Below are 17,004 nucleotides of genomic sequence, written 5' to 3' on the forward strand. Positions count from 1 at the left end.
AAGACATCGTTGTTGTTAGAGAAGGTAGTGACGACAATGAAGCACCTCAACGATATGAAACTGGTTAAGACGATGGTGGCTCGATGGTCACGATGAATGTTCATATTTTTGCATTAACCGTACCATTCAGATGAACTAAACCGACGCGAAGGGATAAGGGCAGATGTACGTTACGGTTAACCTGTGTATTTGCTACGGGTAAATTTTTTTAAATATACTTTGAGTCTAACCTTCCCTATCTTCATTCATTTTTTCGGGAGATCACATTGTGTCCAACCTCCTCCACCATATAGATAATATCGGCTATACCCTTCTCTTGTGTGGAGAAAGCATGTTCACGTCTTTTACCTATCTCAAAGTGGCTTACTCCAACAACCAATGAAACTAAAGACTCTTTTCCAAAACGTCACAAAATCTTTTGATAGTAACTAATGTAAAATTTCTCAATGTATTCATAAAATTTTTTTTGCACACCATGATGTAGTCTTTGTCTTCAAGCTCCTATGAATCTACCAACAACGATTTATGTTTTTCCAATCTATCTATGATTTTTGTAGGCTTGTGTTTCATTAGCCTATTTTATCCAACCATTAGGTTGATGACTTTCTCCTCTTTATCTCCTTTTGAGATTGAACGAATGGTTGCACAAAAAAAAGTCTATGACCAACCAATCAAGGTTGAGAAATTACAAAAAAAAAATAATTTGACATAATTAATGAAATAATAGAAAATTATAAGCATGATAATATATGAATCTCAAATAATTTAAAGATGAATATATAAATTAAATAAAACAATCTAAAACTACTACAATAAATTTTAAAATACAGTATTAGAAAAAGAAGATGCATATATTAATCTTCCATTTTTTTTTGGGTCAACATATTCCAAACTGAAAAAGTAGAAAGTAGAAGTATATTTTGGTTTAAAAAATAAGGAAAATTTGTCTTTCCATTAAAAAAGTTTGACCAATATAACAAAGTTGAAAACAATATTTTTGAAGAAATTATTTTGTTAGATGAATAATATGAGACAATTAATTTTTATATAGAAGTTAATATTTATATATTTTTTAATTAATAATTTTATGTATATTTTCCTTACTTAATTTTCTATTTTATGAAAAAAAATTATTCCAATGAGCTCATTGTTTTTAAAAAAAAGTTTTTTGCTTCCCACTTCTTGTAAGACGTACTTTCGTTCGACGATAAGAACACTTTTTGTATAGTTGATATAGTGTTATATAATCTCTGTTGTTATTTTGCATTTGTGTATTCATCTTTTTTTAATGTTACTTGTCATGTAAATTAATAGAAATAATAATAACAGCGTGAGAAATTTGTTAATCCCCAAAACCTAGTTATTATGCATAAGAAACTTTGTTAAAACTTTAAAGTCAAATATTGCGTAATATGCATTATGAAATTGAGAAACGATAAAAAATTCAAAGAAATGACGACAAAAACATGTGGTAATATCTAGGAATCTTTTTATATAGTTGCTTCGATTAGACAACAAACAAATTGTCTTCGAGACTTGTTCTTTTTTTTTTTTTTTTTTTTGATCAAAGGGGAACTATCATATTAAAAAACCAAATATTCATACAGGAGAGAGAGATAGAGCCTTTTTGGCCAGTTCGTCGGCTTGACGATTCAAGTTCCGGGGGATAAAAGAGAAAACACAAGACGAAAGTAAACTAGATAGAGATAGGATATCATGTTGAATCCCATGAAGGTCCTTTGATTGGAGCTTCGAATTGAGAGCCTTGACTAGCAGTTGAGAGTTGGAGGCGAAAAGGAGGTGCGTAAAGCCCGGTTCGATTGCAACTTCCATGGCCATGAGAGTTGCTAACGCTTCGGCCATCAGCGGAGATCGGACATGCAGAGCGAGATCTAAACCTTGCCCGATGATTTGGTGGTTTCGATTGTGAAAAATCCAGCCAAGACCAGCCTTTGCTTCTGTGATCCAAGATGCATCTGTATAGCAGGTAACTAAGTTTGAAACTTGGGTCTTTGGGAGTCGCTGAATCGGGTGGAGAGGGCCAGGGACGAATGGGGGTTTCAGGATCTGGGACTGTTGCCATTCCTTAGCTCGTAGGATGGCAAGCAAGCTGACCTCTTCCGATGAGATTTGTTTTTTACTAAAGATGAAGTTGTTGCGGGATGTCCAAATGAGCCACAAGATCCAAGGATAGAGGGGACCCTCGCCGATGCCAGAAGGGGGAAGACAGGTTAGCTTTGCTAGTGCTGTGAGTCCAGATTGGGTCGAGGATATTCTTGCTGGGTCGAAGTTTTCTTTGAAAGGAGCTTGAGACCAGATCTTTATTGCAAATGGACAGTGGAAGAACAGATGCAGCTCTGTCTCCGCTGCTTTGCAATGTGGGCAAGATAATGACTCTGTGATCCTCCTGTGGGATAGGTTCTCTCCAACAGGTAAAGCCTTCTGAGCTATTTTCCATAGTAGGAGCTTTGTTTTGGGAGATGATTTCACTGTCCAGATAAGCGGTTTCTATCTAAATTGAGTGTCTTGGTCTAACTGGTTTTGGTTTTTGTTTACAGGAGGTGGTGGAGTGGGTGCCTCTGCTTCATAGTAACCCGATTTGGTTGAGTAAATCCCATTTTGGGAGGGTAGCCAAGCCCATCTATCCGCTGCTCCCTGTTTACTGGGTTTTAGTTTCAGGATATCGAGTTCATACTCTGGTAAGATTTCTCGAATAAGGGATTTGTTCCAAGTGCGAGATACCAGATCGAGGAGGTCTACAACCTTCAGGTGTTGGGACTCTAAAGTGGGCGGGCCCATTGGTGAGCAAGGAGAATCCGTTGAGAGCCAAGGGGCACTCCAGAGTGGAATAGAGGTACCTGCACCTATCAGTAAACCAACTTGTGGTTTGAGTAGTTCCCTTCCTATGCAGATGCTACGCCATCCATGGGAAGCAGAGTTAGGGGTCCGACACTCAAGGAAGTTGGATTGCCGACAATACTTGCCAAGGAGGAATTTGGCTAGGAGACAAGTGGGATGCATCAGGATTTTCCAGCTGATCTTTGCCAGTAGAGCATCATCAAAGGTTTAAAAGATTTAGACATTTTTTTCCAGGAAACCCAACACATCTTTTTTTCTGTCTTTGAATCCCACCATAAGCGTGTCAAAGCTGATTGTATTCTCTTATACAGATTGTTTGGAAGCTTAAAGCAAGACATGGTGTAAGTGGGCATAGCGGACAATACCGACTTTAACATGGTTAGTTTACCAGCCGTTGAGAGGAACCTAGGAGACCAAGATAGTGCCTGTTGCTTGATTTTGTCCACAATCTCACTGAAAAGGTCTTTCTTTTTGCGACCAAAAAGCTCAGGTAGTCCTAGATATTTGCCTTGACCCCCTTCCCGTTGAATACCGAGGATGTTTTTTGCAGTGTCCTTAACCTCCTGTAGAGATTTTGCAGAGAAAGTAATAGACGACTTAGCCTTGTTGATCTGTTGACCTGAAGCTTGCTCATATTGTTTCAGGATTTGAAAAAGCTTAAGGCAGCTCTTTTTATCAGAGCGACAAAAAAACATAGTATCATCAGCAAAAAGGAGGTGATTAACCCTCAGACTGCCTTTGGAAACTCTGATGCCTATGAGGTCACCCTGGAGTTGAGCCTTGGAACATAGTCCAAAGAGCACTTCACTGCATATGATGAACAAATACGGTGAAAGTGGGTCTCCCTGCCTAATGCCCCTGCCCGGTGTGACAGATCCTGAGGCTTCATCGTTGAGGAGATAAGAATAGGAGACTGTACTAACACACTGCATGATCCAGTGGATCCAGCGGGGGTGGAAGCCCAATCTTTTGAGAGCTGCTAGGATAAAGTCCCATTCTAGCCGATCATAGGCCTTGCTCATGTCGGTTTTGACTGCCATGAAACATCTCTTCTTTGCATCAGAAGTCTTAAGGTAGTGTAGGGTCTCATGAGTTATCAAAACATTATCAGAGATAGCTCTTTGTGGAACGAACGCTGATTGGGTTTCTGATATGCAGGTGTACAGGATTGGTTGGAGTCGCATGGACAGGATCTTTGAGATAATCTTGTAATACACCGAGCATAATACAATAGGTATGTAATCAGAAACTTTCTGTAGAGTTGGGATCTTTGGGATAAGCCTCACATGTGTGTGATTGATTTTTTGAGGCAGGTCTCCGGAGATGAAGAAAGCTTGAACTTCATAGAGAATCTGTGGACCTATTAACTCCCAGTTAGATTGAAAGAAGCTAGCTGAGAAACCATCTGTTCCCGGGGCCTTATCGGCGTGAACCGCAAAACACGCATTCTTGATTTCGATAGGGGAGGGCATCCGGATAAGCTGTTCATTCATCTCCCGTGTGATACAGGGGGAGAGACCAGCCTCCACTACAGATCTTCGTTCGGCTGAGTGAGAGGTAAAGATTTGGTTAAAATAATTAGATACTGCTAGAATGATTTCCTTTTCTTCAACTGGTCTACCCTCTTGTGACTCAATAACCGAGATAGTATTGATAGCTCGTCTTCCTTTTGTGGCAGCATGAAAGAAACCAGAGTTCCTATCTCCCAAAGCTAGCCAGAGGTTGTGGCTCCTTTGTTTCCAAAAAGCTTCCTCTTTCTGGTATGCCTTTAAAAGATCAGTGTTTATAAGATCAATAACTTCTTGTGGGGTATCATCTGTAGTCATAGCATGTTCTAATTGATCTTGAAGTATCACTATCTCTTGCTGACTGTTTGAATGTTGGTCTTTCCTCCAGGTGATGATGGCCTCTCGACAGTAGCCAATCCTCTGATCAACAGTAGCAGATAAGTTTACATTTCAGGCCTTACAAATGAGTTTTGTAACTTCAGGGTTATCCTTTAAGCATCGATCGTATCTGAACAGTCCTCTTCGTTTTTTCTTTTTTGGGTCAAAAGAAATGACAAGAGGGCGATGGTCTGAGCCTTCAAATCTCAGTTATTCACTACGACCTGAGGGATACGCCATGATCCACTCGCTGTTCGCCATAGCTCTGTCCAATCTACATCTGACTACATGAGAGTGTCTTTTCCCTCTCCAGGAAAGAGGGTTGCATATGTGCTTCAGGTCAAACAAGTCGCAGGTGGACATAAAGGAGCGCAGATCAGAGATGGAGCTCTCAGGTCTTGGTGGGCCTCCCACTTTTTCCGCAAAGTGGATTATGTCATTAAAATCTCCAATGAGGATCCATGGAGAGGATCTGGTAGACATGCTTTCTTGGATGGAATTCCAGACCCCTACTCTTTTCGTCCTGTCGGTTTCCCCATACATAAAGGTAGCAAAGAAGTAACGGCCTTTTGCTTTGATTTTGGTTTCTATAAAATTTTGGCAGGAGCTAATAACTTCCATCTCTAAACTCTTTCTCCAGAACAGGGCTTAGCCTCCTGAACCAGGGGATTGAGGAGGAACCAGGTGATTGGAGTGATAGTCGAGCCAGTCAAGTTATTGCAGGACATTCTCTGAGCTGTTCTTAGTCTCCATGAGGAAAAGAATATCAGGGAAGATAAATTTATTTATCTCCCTTAGCCTCTGGACTGTTATGGGGTTCCCCAACCCACAACAGTTCCAGCTCACTAACCTTAAGGAAGAGGGACAGACGGATTCTGAAAATCCATCTTTTTCTTTTTTGCTGCAGGTATTAGGTTGATTCTTGGTGGTTCCGAGTGTCGAGAGGAGTCCGGAGGTATAATAGAGTGGTTGTCACTTCTACTCTGATTTGCAGCCAAAGTCGGTTCAGTGGAATTACGAGAGGTAACTGCAGTAGGAGGTTTAGGCAGTCGTTTTTGTGCTGGTTTTAATGGCCCTGGTTTATCTATTGCTTTTGGGTCACTGGCTTTCCTTGGAGATACTTTGGTAAAGTTTCTCTTTTGGGGCTTAGCTCCCGGGAGGGTTAAACCTTGTCTAGTAGTTTGTTTGCGGTTTGGGGGGCATCCTCTACCTCGCTTACGAGATACTCCTTGATCCCGAGATAAAACAGGTGAGTCTTCAATGGTTCTCGCAATTGGAGGGCTGTTATCCATCAGTACTTGATTGTGGGTCGCTAGAGTGGTTGTAAGGGCTTGGTTCGCAGCTAAGATCGAGTCAGCAGTGGTCTCCATAAGATTTTCAGTTTCACTTTGGAGGACTCTCATTCGTCTCGTTGCACTTTCAGCAGGGTCATGACAAGATATATATTGAATAGTCACCTCTCTGAGATCATTCATCACTTGGTCTCTAGATGGAGGGAGGGGATCTTCCTATTCTGTAGTTGGGGGAGGGAGCAGGGCTGTTTGTCGTTCCACTAGTGGTGGAGGGGTTGCACGATCCGTATTTGGTGTTTCTCGTTCCAGTGGTGGTCGTCTTGGACGGGATGACACTGAGCTTTCTCGTACTCCTCCTATTGACGATGTTGATTTTTCTCGCCATTGTAGGTTTTGGATTGGGGGTGGAGGTTGCTGATATCCGGAGTAAAGGCGACTCGAAGCAGAAGAGCGGTTTGGAGAGCCTCTTCTAGGAGATCGTGTGGAAGAGGGCTTTTTAAAAGGGTGCTTCTGATTGCAAGGAGATGAGCGAGATATAGAGCAGGTGCGAGCCCTAACATTTATGTCCTCATAGTTTCTCTTTTTTGTGCTTGACGGTTGACGAGATTGGTAACCTCTACTACTATTTTCAGGTCGGTTCCTAGGCGGTAGAAAATTGTCTTGAGGGGTATAGTAGTTTCTGGGGGTTGGTTGGTGATCAGGGGGCGAGGAGACCAGGGTAGGTGCCGTAGCAGAGGGTTTGGCTTTACTCCTTAGGCCCAGGAAGTGCAGCCTTTCATGTGTAAGTCGGAGGCAATGGGAGCAGTGGTTTTTAAAGTTTTTGTACTCGAGCCAAACCACTGCTTCACTTCCATCCTGAAACTCGACTATAGTTTCCTTTGTGATAGGTTCCAGGCCGTTCAAGAGGACTTTGAGTTGGTTAGTGGAGGAGGTGATTTCCCAGTCTAAGAATTCTCCAAGAACTTCACCTATGGATTGGAGCATCTCAAGTTTCCAGTAATGCTTAGGTAGACCTTGGATTGCTATCCAAAAGGGTATAACGAGGGGAAAGAGAGGGATATAATGGGTTCCCACCGTTGGATAATGACCATCCACTAGTCAAAATGATAGGTTCTATTCGCCAGGACTCTATGTAAATCATCTTCTGATTCAAACTTGAATTGAAAGAAGCCATGTCCCAGGTCAGAGCCCGTTGCTTTGCCAATTAGGTTTGAGGAGATAAGGGAAGAGGGCCCAGATCCTTTGGATGGAAGTATTGGTGAGTCATCCTATCAGCGTGAGGGAGTTCTCTTGTATCAGATCTGATGTATCTATCTAAGGGGCTTTGACTCGTTTGCGGGGAGGGGGAGAGAACTCTCCCGACTTTTCTTTCCCTTTCTGATGATATGGGATTCGGATGGACATGGTAGAAAGTAGTTGGTTGAGGAGGGTTAAATAGGTTTAGGGTGGGGAAGAACAATAACGGGTGGAGATGAGTAAATGAGTGGGCAATATAGGACAGAGAAGTAATAAATGAGGTTGAGCTCGCAGAAACTTCTTTGAAACAGCTTAGTATTGAGATTTGAGGGGAGTAACTGCACGAATGGAGAAGCAGTAACACCAGTTTACTCAAGCAAAGCAGGATTAATCGTCTTCTGGAAGAACAATCAGATCTAGAAACTGGTTTGAAAATTGAAAAAGCTCCATACGTACTTGAAATATCTAGCGGATAAAGAGTGGGAGTCGTTTCTATTTGAGGGGAAAGGTGGGTGAGATCTGGATAAAAAGTTTCATCATTCCTCCTTGGGAGTCGGGCCTGAGAGAAGGCGTCGTGGAGTCAACTCCCCCTACTTTGCTTCCTAAAGCTTCTTTTGCTACGATATTTCTTGATCTTGACTTGTTCAAGAACAATGATGTGTCAAACAAAAGGTTAATAAAAACAAATAATAAATTTTTACCAAAAAAAATAAAGCTAGTCGAAATTATTTTGTCTGGTGAAAAATATGTCATCATCTATTTGTCTATATAGACGGGTGTATTTACAATCCTTTTTTTTTTAGAATTAATAATTTTTTTAATAGAATAAGATTATAATTATATTATGCATCATTTTACCAAGCTTGAAAACGGTGATTTCTGATCGCTAAAATTAACACGTGTCACAGATGAGTTACTAACTGTGATATGTGATTTATGATCATTAAAATTGACATGTGTCACGATTTGATGAATTACTAACTTAGATATTTAATTTTTAAAACTGACACATATCACAATCTGGTGAATTTTTTTAACTTTGATTTCTAATCGTTAAAATTAACACGTGTCACGATCTGGTGAATTATTAACTTTGACAACCAAATTTTATATAATAAGATTTTTTAGGTTCTCATTTTGTAATTTTAACAAATCATCCATTCCGGTTTAACAATTTTACATTACAAAACAAAACAAAAAAAAAAAAAAAAAAAAAAAAGACACAAACGCAACTTAACTGTAGTTTGTTGTCCCAGCCTCACAGGCGAGAACTCCAAAGTCTGCTATGTTAAAAGACTGCCGTCAGATATAAAATTGCAAAATCAATCCAACGGCTAAGATTCACTTCTCATTTCCAATAATATAAATGAAAAAAACCCCTAAAAAATGGCGCAAACAAAAAAGCAAAGAACAGAGCCGTCAGGTACACACACACAGGACCACTCTCTCTTCTCCTTCTTCTTCTTCTTCCTTTACTTAACTCTGCTGAGATTTGATTATTGTGTTTGTGGGCTTATTAGGTCTCGTAAACTCGATGGAGCAAGAAGAACCATGTGAAGCCGTCAAAGAAACAGCTTCGATTATAGAGCCGCCCAAAACACCAAACCCTAATGTCCCAGATTCGGTTCCGGCCACCATCGATTCTGACTCTTCTCTGTCCGAAGAAGAGATAATAATAGCCACACAGAGTGACGTAGGAGTCGAATCGATGAAGATTGATTCCAGTTCAATCTCAGATTTTGTTTTGGTATCTGATGAGGAAATTGTAGAGTCTATTTACCAGAGTCTGTTGAGTATCATTTTCTCGTTGCAGAGTCAAAGTGTAGCTGCTGTTTCTGTTTCTGTTTCTGTTTCTGCTTCTGCTTCTGGTGCTGAGGTTTGGTGTTTTGATGGTTGCAAGACGCCGCCTCCTTCTTCTCGGAGTCTGGATTCGAAGATGGTCGATGATACTTGTCCTGGAGCTCCTATGAAGCTCACTAAGATATCTAGGAACATTGATTCTGGATTGAGAAGGAAACTGTTCTGAATCTGACATGGAGTTTAGACTGACATGAGTTGTTGTTGTTGTTGTTGTTGTGTGACCTGAGCTGTAAGGAGCTTTTCAGGGGTTTTTAAAAAAACTCTTGTGTGGCTCTTGGTTTGACTTTGTCTGTACAGTCTGCTTAGGCTTTTTTATTATGTGTATTGCTAATGCTAGCTAGGCTAGTTGATGTTGGAGACATTCAGAGTTTCTTCTGTTTTAGATTTTAAATAAAAACCAATCCTTTTCTTTCTTTCTTGTCTGTAATTTGTGTTCATGTTTCCTGCAACTTATAAGCGGTGAGGAATCTATAATAAAGTTTTTATCTTTCCCCCTTTTGAATCCAATTTTGGCAATGTGTCTATGTTGGATACGTGAAGGAACCACCACAAAGAAAAGGTAGTGTATGTGTTAAAGATGTCAGAGCTTTTTCTTTATCTGCAGAGTTAAAGATACTAGAAAACTGTACTGAAGTTTACTACAGAATTAAGAATTGCTCAACAATTGTGGAAACTGAAGTGATTGTGATTCTCAATGTGGTCAAAAGGGTTACATTGAGATCTTTGTAGTGGGCTATTTATTGTAAACCAAGGATCAGAGGCAAATGAGCCATGACGCATAAGAGTAGCATTTTCTGTCTGTCACTCTCTGTCATCCATTTCCGCGATCCTTAAGCGTGCATTTGGGAGATGGTAAATCATAACACTAGAATAAACCAATGGTGGAATCTTTTTTTTCTTTTTGAACAAATGGTGGAATCTAAGTATTGGGAAATCAATGTTTAACATGGTGTAAAAAATAAATTGTGCTTAAGAACTAGTCTATACAAAGAACTTCAACAGTATCCCCAAGATCTTATCAGTGGGGTTGCATAAGAAGTGCCTAACTGTCTATCACATTCAATAGAATTCAAAGAATACTTTATCTGAACGTTTTGATCTTTGCTTCGTCCTCTACGGAATAATTGAAACAGCTTTGGAAGCGTCTAGATGGTTAAACCGACAGGTTCCAAGAAGATATTCTGGGAGCTCCTCTTCAGTATTCGCCTGTACAAAGAAAAAATTGCACACTCAATTCCAATGCTTCGCTATGTAAAAGAATACCAACTTAGGCATAGAGTTAAACCAGGGAAGAAGAGTTATAACAATAACAACACCATTGAAAACTGGTTTACCTGTATCAAGAATGCCATTTCAATCACGAGTTTGTTGAGGTAACCAAGAACAAGACTCACAACTCCTCTTGCAACAGTTGATGACCCAATATCAACACCCAGCTGAAAAATAACAGAGGATTGTAAATATTCAGATTCCCTAACAATCAATGCACGACAATAAATTTACCCAATCCTGAAAACTGAAAAGCCACAGTTGTGCGTGCCAATACTAATTCCTATTAAGACAGTAAATCCATCCCTACTATGTTACCTCAATATAGTTTTTTCCCCTGAAGTAATTGATCTCAAGGGCTTGACCAATAAGGCATGCTTTCTTTCCCACACTCTGCTTGACTATCCAAGAGCCCTGATCATTTCGCAAAACCAAAGTCGGATATGAGTAAATTGGAGAGAATAAGAATAAAAAGATCTTAAATGAGGTAGTAATCTTTCACGCGAACCTTGGATATGTAAGGAATGAGCTTGAACCTTGAATTCCTATATGCGTCATCACCATTAACAAAGCTAAGTAGCAAAGGATGCTCTTCAATGGGAGTGCTCATCATGTAATAAAGCACAAGGCTGTACGTTGTTGATCCAGGGACCTATTATTCCACAAGACAACTAATTGATTCTTCTACAAACAAATGGAAAAGCTAGAATAAAAAAAAACGGTGGTAGCAGGAGTGTCCTCTTACCTGTATATTTACGATGAAAAAGAACTCTGGTCCACCTTTTGCTGCATATTTCTGCATTTGGGAAACTTGTAAGACTTCTTTTCTAATAATAAGTAAGAGGGGGCAAATTTCTATCAAAACAAACAATAATAATAAGAACCTGAACTATGCCTCCTGGACGGGACCCCAAATCATCTTCCCGCTTGTCAGATTTTAGCCAGTCTGCAGCTACCATTTCCATCAGTGTACCCTTTGCCTTGAACTGGATCCACCAGAAGAAAATGCTTACAAATTGAGGAACATTCTACAGATTGGTATATTCAAAGCATCTCAGAAAGCAAAATCTATTCTTTACCTTCTTCTGGTCATCAAGATAAGTCTTTCCACGAATGAGAAAAGTAGAGGGGTCGGTTGTTGTCCAACTGCATGGCAAAGCACAAGTAGGATCAGTTGGAAGTGTGGTTCCATAGCAGCAAGACGTGCTACTCTCTTCCCTCGCCCTCTCATGCAGGTCAACATAACCCCTCTTTTGAACTGCTCGAGGAAAAAACAATTTAACCATTAAATGCAGGTGTGAGAGTGGGGGAAAATAAAATTAAATGACAAGACACAGCTAATAAGATCAGAATTAATCCACGAAACTTGGGGTTACCTGCAAGATCATGTAATTTTTTCACCAAATTCGTAGCGCTATTGAGTTTTGGCTGGCGGGATTCCTGCGATTGGTAAACGGAAGAATCAGAACTGTTATCTTTTCAAGCATATTTAAGTTAGGTCTGATGTTGCTACCTGACAGCATGTCTCCAAATCAAAATCTGAGGTCCAGCTGTCTTCCAAATAGTCACTATCTGACGGTTCAGGGACGTCAAAAAACTCATCCAAGTCTACAAGGCTAGAGCGCTCTGAGGGAAATTTGTCTCTCTCTTCATTTGCACTGTCCTTAAACATTTCACTTTCTCTCAGAGAAGAATCACCAAACACACCATCTTCATTCTGAGTCAATCTTGCACTTCTTGACAACTCCCCTGACGACAGATTGGGAGGAAAGCTTCCATGTTTTGCCCTAAAAAGCTCTCTCAGGGCTGATTCAACCAATAAGGATGTTATGATAACACAAAAAAGTGCTAAAACTAAGACAGTTTCCTTTTAAGAGAATTGGCAACTACCAGAAAGTCTTCCAAGCATTTTCACAGTAATAGATCTAGCTAGGGAGGGCTTCATATAAGATCTCCAAGACTTCCAATCAACAGCAAGCATGTGCTTCACAACTGATTGTGTTCCGTTGTCTATGGGAGAAATCACATAACCGCCACCTGTGATACAAAGGAGAAAGTGTCATCTTGCTTTGATTCTCAATCCAAAATTGCAGTTGATACAATAGTTACACAAAAGAGATAAATAGTTTCAAGGGAAAGAATAGTTTTCAATATGTATTGGCACAAACCCACAGACATATATATTCTAAGACAGTGAACCAAACGATTTTCTGGAAAATGCGAAGTAAAACTTTGTTTTAAAATTTGTATCTTTTCTATACAAAACACTCGAACAAATCATAAAAGAGTATAGAGATAAGTTTCCGCAAACACCAAGGTAGGTGCAGAAACCGTAGAAGACTGAGATGCCAAGTTTATATGACATCACACGGCTAATTAGTAGTTGCACAAATGAACATGTAAGGAAATGCAGAAACTAACTTCTTTTAAATTTAAATCTAGGCGTACATTACTTTTAAGGCACGCACGGACATAGCCTTTCTGAGGTGAACACTTCTTGTGAAATACGGAATGATAGAGAATAACTGCAACAGAATGAAGAGAGGAGGATAGTTAGTTCATGGAATATCTGGCAGAATCAAATGAACAGTTATTTCTATTAAGTGTTACAAACCATATGTTCCATCATCTTCCCTTCTCCAGTAACGTCGTAGGGAAAAATCTCTTCTTTTCATCCCCCTGTTACTACAGCATGTCAGTAATAAGACAAACAAAGAAGCAAACTCTTGCAGAAAAAGTTGAGTAGCTGACCAAGGTAACCAATCGCTGTAAAACTGTTTGTGAATTATATCAGTGTGACCATCAAGATGTTCAACCACACTTCCTTGGAAAAAACAGAAGTCCCATCTGCAGAGTTTCGATGGTTTAGTTTAGAAAAAGTAACAAAACTTTGAAAAAATAAAAATAACCCAAAACCCGCATAAGTTTATGTACTAAGATTTTTAATGTCTTAGGCTTGCTTGTCTGGAGAGTGGCAGTAGTACTTACTCGGATCTTGAGGGTCCAAGAGAAAGAAGCGTTTGGAAAATGGTTTCTGAGGTTCCATCAACAACACCAACAGCCATAATAGCCGGATGATCATCCCACTGCGAAATCAGGCAAAGGGATGATCAAAACTCAATGAAGAGATTAACACTTATCAACAGATTAAGAAAGACGAAGATACTAACCCTTCCAAGAGAATCTCTCTCTTTTGCCTCTTTGAAAAGCCGGAGACCTGTATGCAACACATGTTAAAACTATGCTGTCCAGCCACAAAAAGCAATGAAAATTGAGTATGCACCATACCATTTTGACAACCAAATATCGTCCATGGAGAAGGCGCAACAACATCAGTTGTAACAGGATCCACTCTTGCAGACGGCCGGAGAGTCCAGTCAATAGAATTTGAGTGACGATCTCGAACTGAGCTACTCAATCTGATTTCAAAAACCACAAACCATTATAGCCTAGGTGCTAAGCAACTAAAAATATTGACAGGAACTACTGTCTCAGCAGGTTAGAGATGTATTCCATTGATTACAGTAAATTGTGGAAAGAAAAAGGTACCTCAAAGAGTCCCATCGTCCCCTCGAACAATTAAAAACATCTCCAGGAAAAGGACTACCCTGCATAAACATATATAACTATAAGTCTCTAGTTCTCCAAATAGAAAAGCTCTTAACAACTAGTTACTAAAATGCCTTAATCTTGACCTTTAAAGCTGCCTCTTTAATTAAATTGATCCACCTAGCTGCATCCTCAGGACTGCTTGCTCCTAACTATACACAAATTACAATTAAAAAAAAAAACTTAACATATTCAAAAAGAGATGTACATCACAACAAGTTCTTCCAACAACAAAAAGTTTTAAAAAAAACATAAATTACCTTACCTTGAGCTGATCATTGTGATTCGAGGTATTGAATAGTGTAAATATAAAGAATGCCTACAAGTGATTAAAAACAAACCATTATAACAAAACCAACTACGATTTCAGAAACAGATCACATCCCAAAAAAAAAAAGATTCATACTTTTCTATGAACACTTTCTCTCCCATTGTCAGTAACTCGAATACATGAATCAATCACCGCACTTCTTCCAGCATCCTGTAAAACCCCAAAATCAGACTCTGCTAAGTTACAATCCAGAAAAAAACAACAACATGGAGAAAAAAAGAAATCTGAAAAAAAAGGAGAGACCTTGGATTTAGAATCAGAGACGGACTTGAAACTCTTGAGAAGATGATCACGAAGAACAAAGTAACGTTTCCTAGAGAAATGCAATCCAAATCGATTGGATCGAATGATATACAACCAACCTTCCATCTTCGTCTCGTTCTCGTTTTCAGAACCAAAAGCCATCGGAATGGATAAAGAACAAACTCAACAAAGCTTTCGACTTTAACAAGTTTCTTGATTTCCAAGGAAAAAATAATCCAATCCAATGGAACCCACAAACAAAAAAAACACCCCACCTTTGGGAAAAGTCTTGAACCACTCTCGAAAAATTTGTTCGCAATAACAAAAAAACCCAAACACACAAAGTCAGTCTTCCTTGTTTTCTCCGTTTTCACGATACAAATCGAACCATAAAACGACAAACCCAGAAAAACAAAAAAAAGAGAGAGGATCAGACAAATCGAGAGAGTAAGACGAAGATGACGAGAGGGTGATTTTGATGTAAAGATCGGTTTTTTTTTTTTTTTTTTTTGATTGGGTAAACTAAGATTTGAATTGATCTCTCGTCATCGTCGCTTTTTCCAGATTTTTCTGGGTTAGAGAGAGAGAGAGAGAGAGAAGAAAAAACTGAAATTGTTTTTGTTTATTTATTGGATTTGGGAGTATTTTGCAAAAGTGACCATAAAAGATTGGGGGAGAACGAATGAATGAATGATTACGAATGTCGTGAAATGACGTTATTACCCTTGTTATGTTTCTTGATGTGTTTACAGTTTTAACCACAAAAAATTGTTTTTTGTCTACCTTTAGTTATTACCTTTTTGATACACTCATCTTATGATGAATGAGTGAGTCCACTGTTGTAATTGGTTTCACTTTTGCTTAATAGTTTAAAGTTTAACACCCACTAGAGAAACATTTAGAAATAAAGAATTTTTTTTTCATTATCTATCTATAAAGTTAACTTTGCTCACTTCTCTTTTCTCCACATCAACATCCACCTAACCGGTTATATTGGCTCAGAAACTTGTGGCAGCTGAGGAGTTTATCCAAACCTAGACACAAAGAATGCATAGCTACGATCTATACTTCGACTACCTTGCCGAAAAAGATCCTGAGTTTGCTGCCAAGTTCCGGAACCTGACCAACCAACAAGCAACCAACCCAGAAGGCACCAACCCAGAAGGCACCAATCCAGAAGGCACTATCCCAGATGGCACCAACCCAGATGGCACCACCGGTGAAACGGGAGTAACTGGTTGTCAAACTGGAAATTTAAACGTGACCTCTCTCTCAATCCTTTTAAAAACTCTTTTTTCGCTGACTATATCCCCTGTGAGGGAAAAACTAAAACACAACTTCTTTTTGTAATTATGTTTTATTTTATTTAGAATTTTATTTCTCGATTTTAAATTCTGTTCTTTATTTTATTTAGAATTTTAAATTCACAACAAAATTAGCAAAGATAATGATTTAAATTAAATATCAATTCTTATTTTTTTTTTTAATTTATGCACAACAATTTGCGAGGGATGTACTATGGCAACGTTGCAACGTATTTGCTAGAGACAAATTCGTCGCAAATTGCTTCACAGTTGCGAGTAAAAAATCCCTCGCAAATTGCGTGTCGTTTGCGAGAAAAACAATACCTCGCAATATGCGTTACATTCGCGAGGAACGTAGTCCCTCGCAAATTGCATGTCGTTTGCGAGAAAATTATTCCCTCGCAATTTGCGTGAGATTTGCGAAGAATATTATTCCTTGTAAAATTTGCGAGGGATTTACGATGTTACCCATTTTGCGAGACGCGATTTGCGAGGAACGGTTGTGTCTCGCAAATCCCTTGCTATTGTCGATTTGCGAGGGATTTGCGATGTAATCTTCCATCGCAAATCGACTGTTTTCTTGTAGTGGATTGTCGACAATATTATTGTGACACTAGACAATATATGTTACATATAGATTAGTAAAATAAGTACGGCATTTATATAGATTTATCTTTTATTCTTTAAATTATATTCATATTCAATGATTCTTATTGATAAAAAAATTTAACTAAAATCGCAAATAGATATAACAAAGAAATATTATCTTTAAAAATATATATGTTGTATATCACTGAGTAAAGTAAGTTTAGTATTTATATAGATTTATACTCAAAAATTGAAATGATTATATTTAAACTCAACAATTTCTATTGATAAGAAATATTTTAAATTAAAATCCCGCGCATGCGCGGGTACAAATTCTAGTCAAGAAATTAAAAAAGTTTATTTTGGAGAAAAATAAAGATGGATTTTTTTTTTATATGTCATATGATATTATTAATAAAATTTAGAAGAATACATACATTGTGAATTACAAATTAAACCTGTCGATCACTCGAAAGCAGAACCAAAGTCTTCATAACACAACAAATAAAGATCTGATGCACGCTTAT

At 38.8% G+C, this 17,004-nt stretch overlaps 2 protein-coding genes and 1 pseudogene across 13 annotated transcripts; 1 reads left to right on the forward strand and 2 right to left on the reverse strand.

The window, feature by feature from the left end:
* Positions 1-6,253: 6,253 nt before the first annotated feature.
* Positions 6,254-7,441, reverse strand: LOC147941026 (uncharacterized; annotated as a pseudogene).
* A 1,149-nt stretch (positions 7,442-8,590) lies between these two features.
* LOC104700701 (cyclin-dependent protein kinase inhibitor SMR11) lies at positions 8,591-9,546 on the forward strand. Its single transcript, XM_010416246.2, has 2 exons — positions 8,591-8,696; positions 8,794-9,546. Exons 1-2 carry the CDS (start codon positions 8,660-8,662, stop codon positions 9,297-9,299), a joined length of 543 nt encoding a protein of 180 aa, XP_010414548.2. The 5' UTR covers positions 8,591-8,659; the 3' UTR covers positions 9,300-9,546.
* Positions 9,547-9,974: 428 nt separating this feature from the next.
* On the reverse strand, positions 9,975-15,290 carry LOC104700702 (protein ENHANCED DISEASE RESISTANCE 2-like). Of its 12 annotated transcripts, none has more exons than XM_087457971.1 (21): positions 14,586-15,290; positions 14,418-14,492; positions 14,277-14,330; positions 14,098-14,163; positions 13,952-14,010; positions 13,691-13,821; positions 13,573-13,619; positions 13,391-13,488; positions 13,154-13,249; positions 13,017-13,081; positions 12,856-12,927; positions 12,293-12,439; positions 11,916-12,208; positions 11,779-11,842; positions 11,482-11,660; positions 11,287-11,388; positions 11,148-11,198; positions 10,911-11,054; positions 10,721-10,816; positions 10,468-10,569; positions 9,975-10,339 (listed from the first exon to the last, which is right to left on the reverse strand). In XM_087457971.1, the coding sequence occupies exons 1-21, from the start codon at positions 14,745-14,747 to the stop codon at positions 10,247-10,249; spliced, it is 2,196 nt and encodes a 731-aa protein (XP_087314097.1). In that variant the 5' UTR covers positions 14,748-15,290; the 3' UTR covers positions 9,975-10,246. The 12 variants fall into 12 exon arrangements, with proteins under 12 accessions (XP_087314097.1, XP_087314099.1, XP_087314101.1 ...); XM_087457973.1 differs by having other exon boundaries at positions 14,272-14,330; positions 14,586-15,287; XM_087457975.1 differs by having other exon boundaries at positions 14,098-14,159; positions 14,272-14,330; positions 14,586-15,247.
* Between the last annotated feature and the right edge of the window lie 1,714 nt (positions 15,291-17,004).

This window comes from Camelina sativa, chromosome 7 (assembly GCF_030686135.1).
Source record: "Camelina sativa cultivar CO46 ecotype springtype chromosome 7, ASM3068613v1".
Lineage (NCBI taxonomy): Eukaryota > Viridiplantae > Streptophyta > Magnoliopsida > Brassicales > Brassicaceae > Camelina > Camelina sativa.

Coding starts and splice junctions, on each gene's coding strand:
- LOC104700701 (XM_010416246.2), top strand. CDS start 8,660: ATGGCGCAAACAAAAAAGCAAAGAACAGAGCCGTCAG. Junction 8,697..8,793: donor GCAAAGAACAGAGCCGTCAG/GTACACACACAC, acceptor TGGGCTTATTAG/GTCTCGTAAACTCGATGGAG.
- LOC104700702 (XM_087457971.1), bottom strand. CDS start 14,747: ATGGCTTTTGGTTCTGAAAACGAGAACGAGACGAAGATGGAAGGTTGG. Junction 13,620..13,690: donor GATATTTGGTTGTCAAAATG/GTATGGTGCATA, acceptor TGTTGCATACAG/GTCTCCGGCTTTTCAAAGAG. Junction 13,082..13,153: donor TACAGCGATTGGTTACCTTG/GTCAGCTACTCA, acceptor CTGTAGTAACAG/GGGGATGAAAAGAAGAGATT.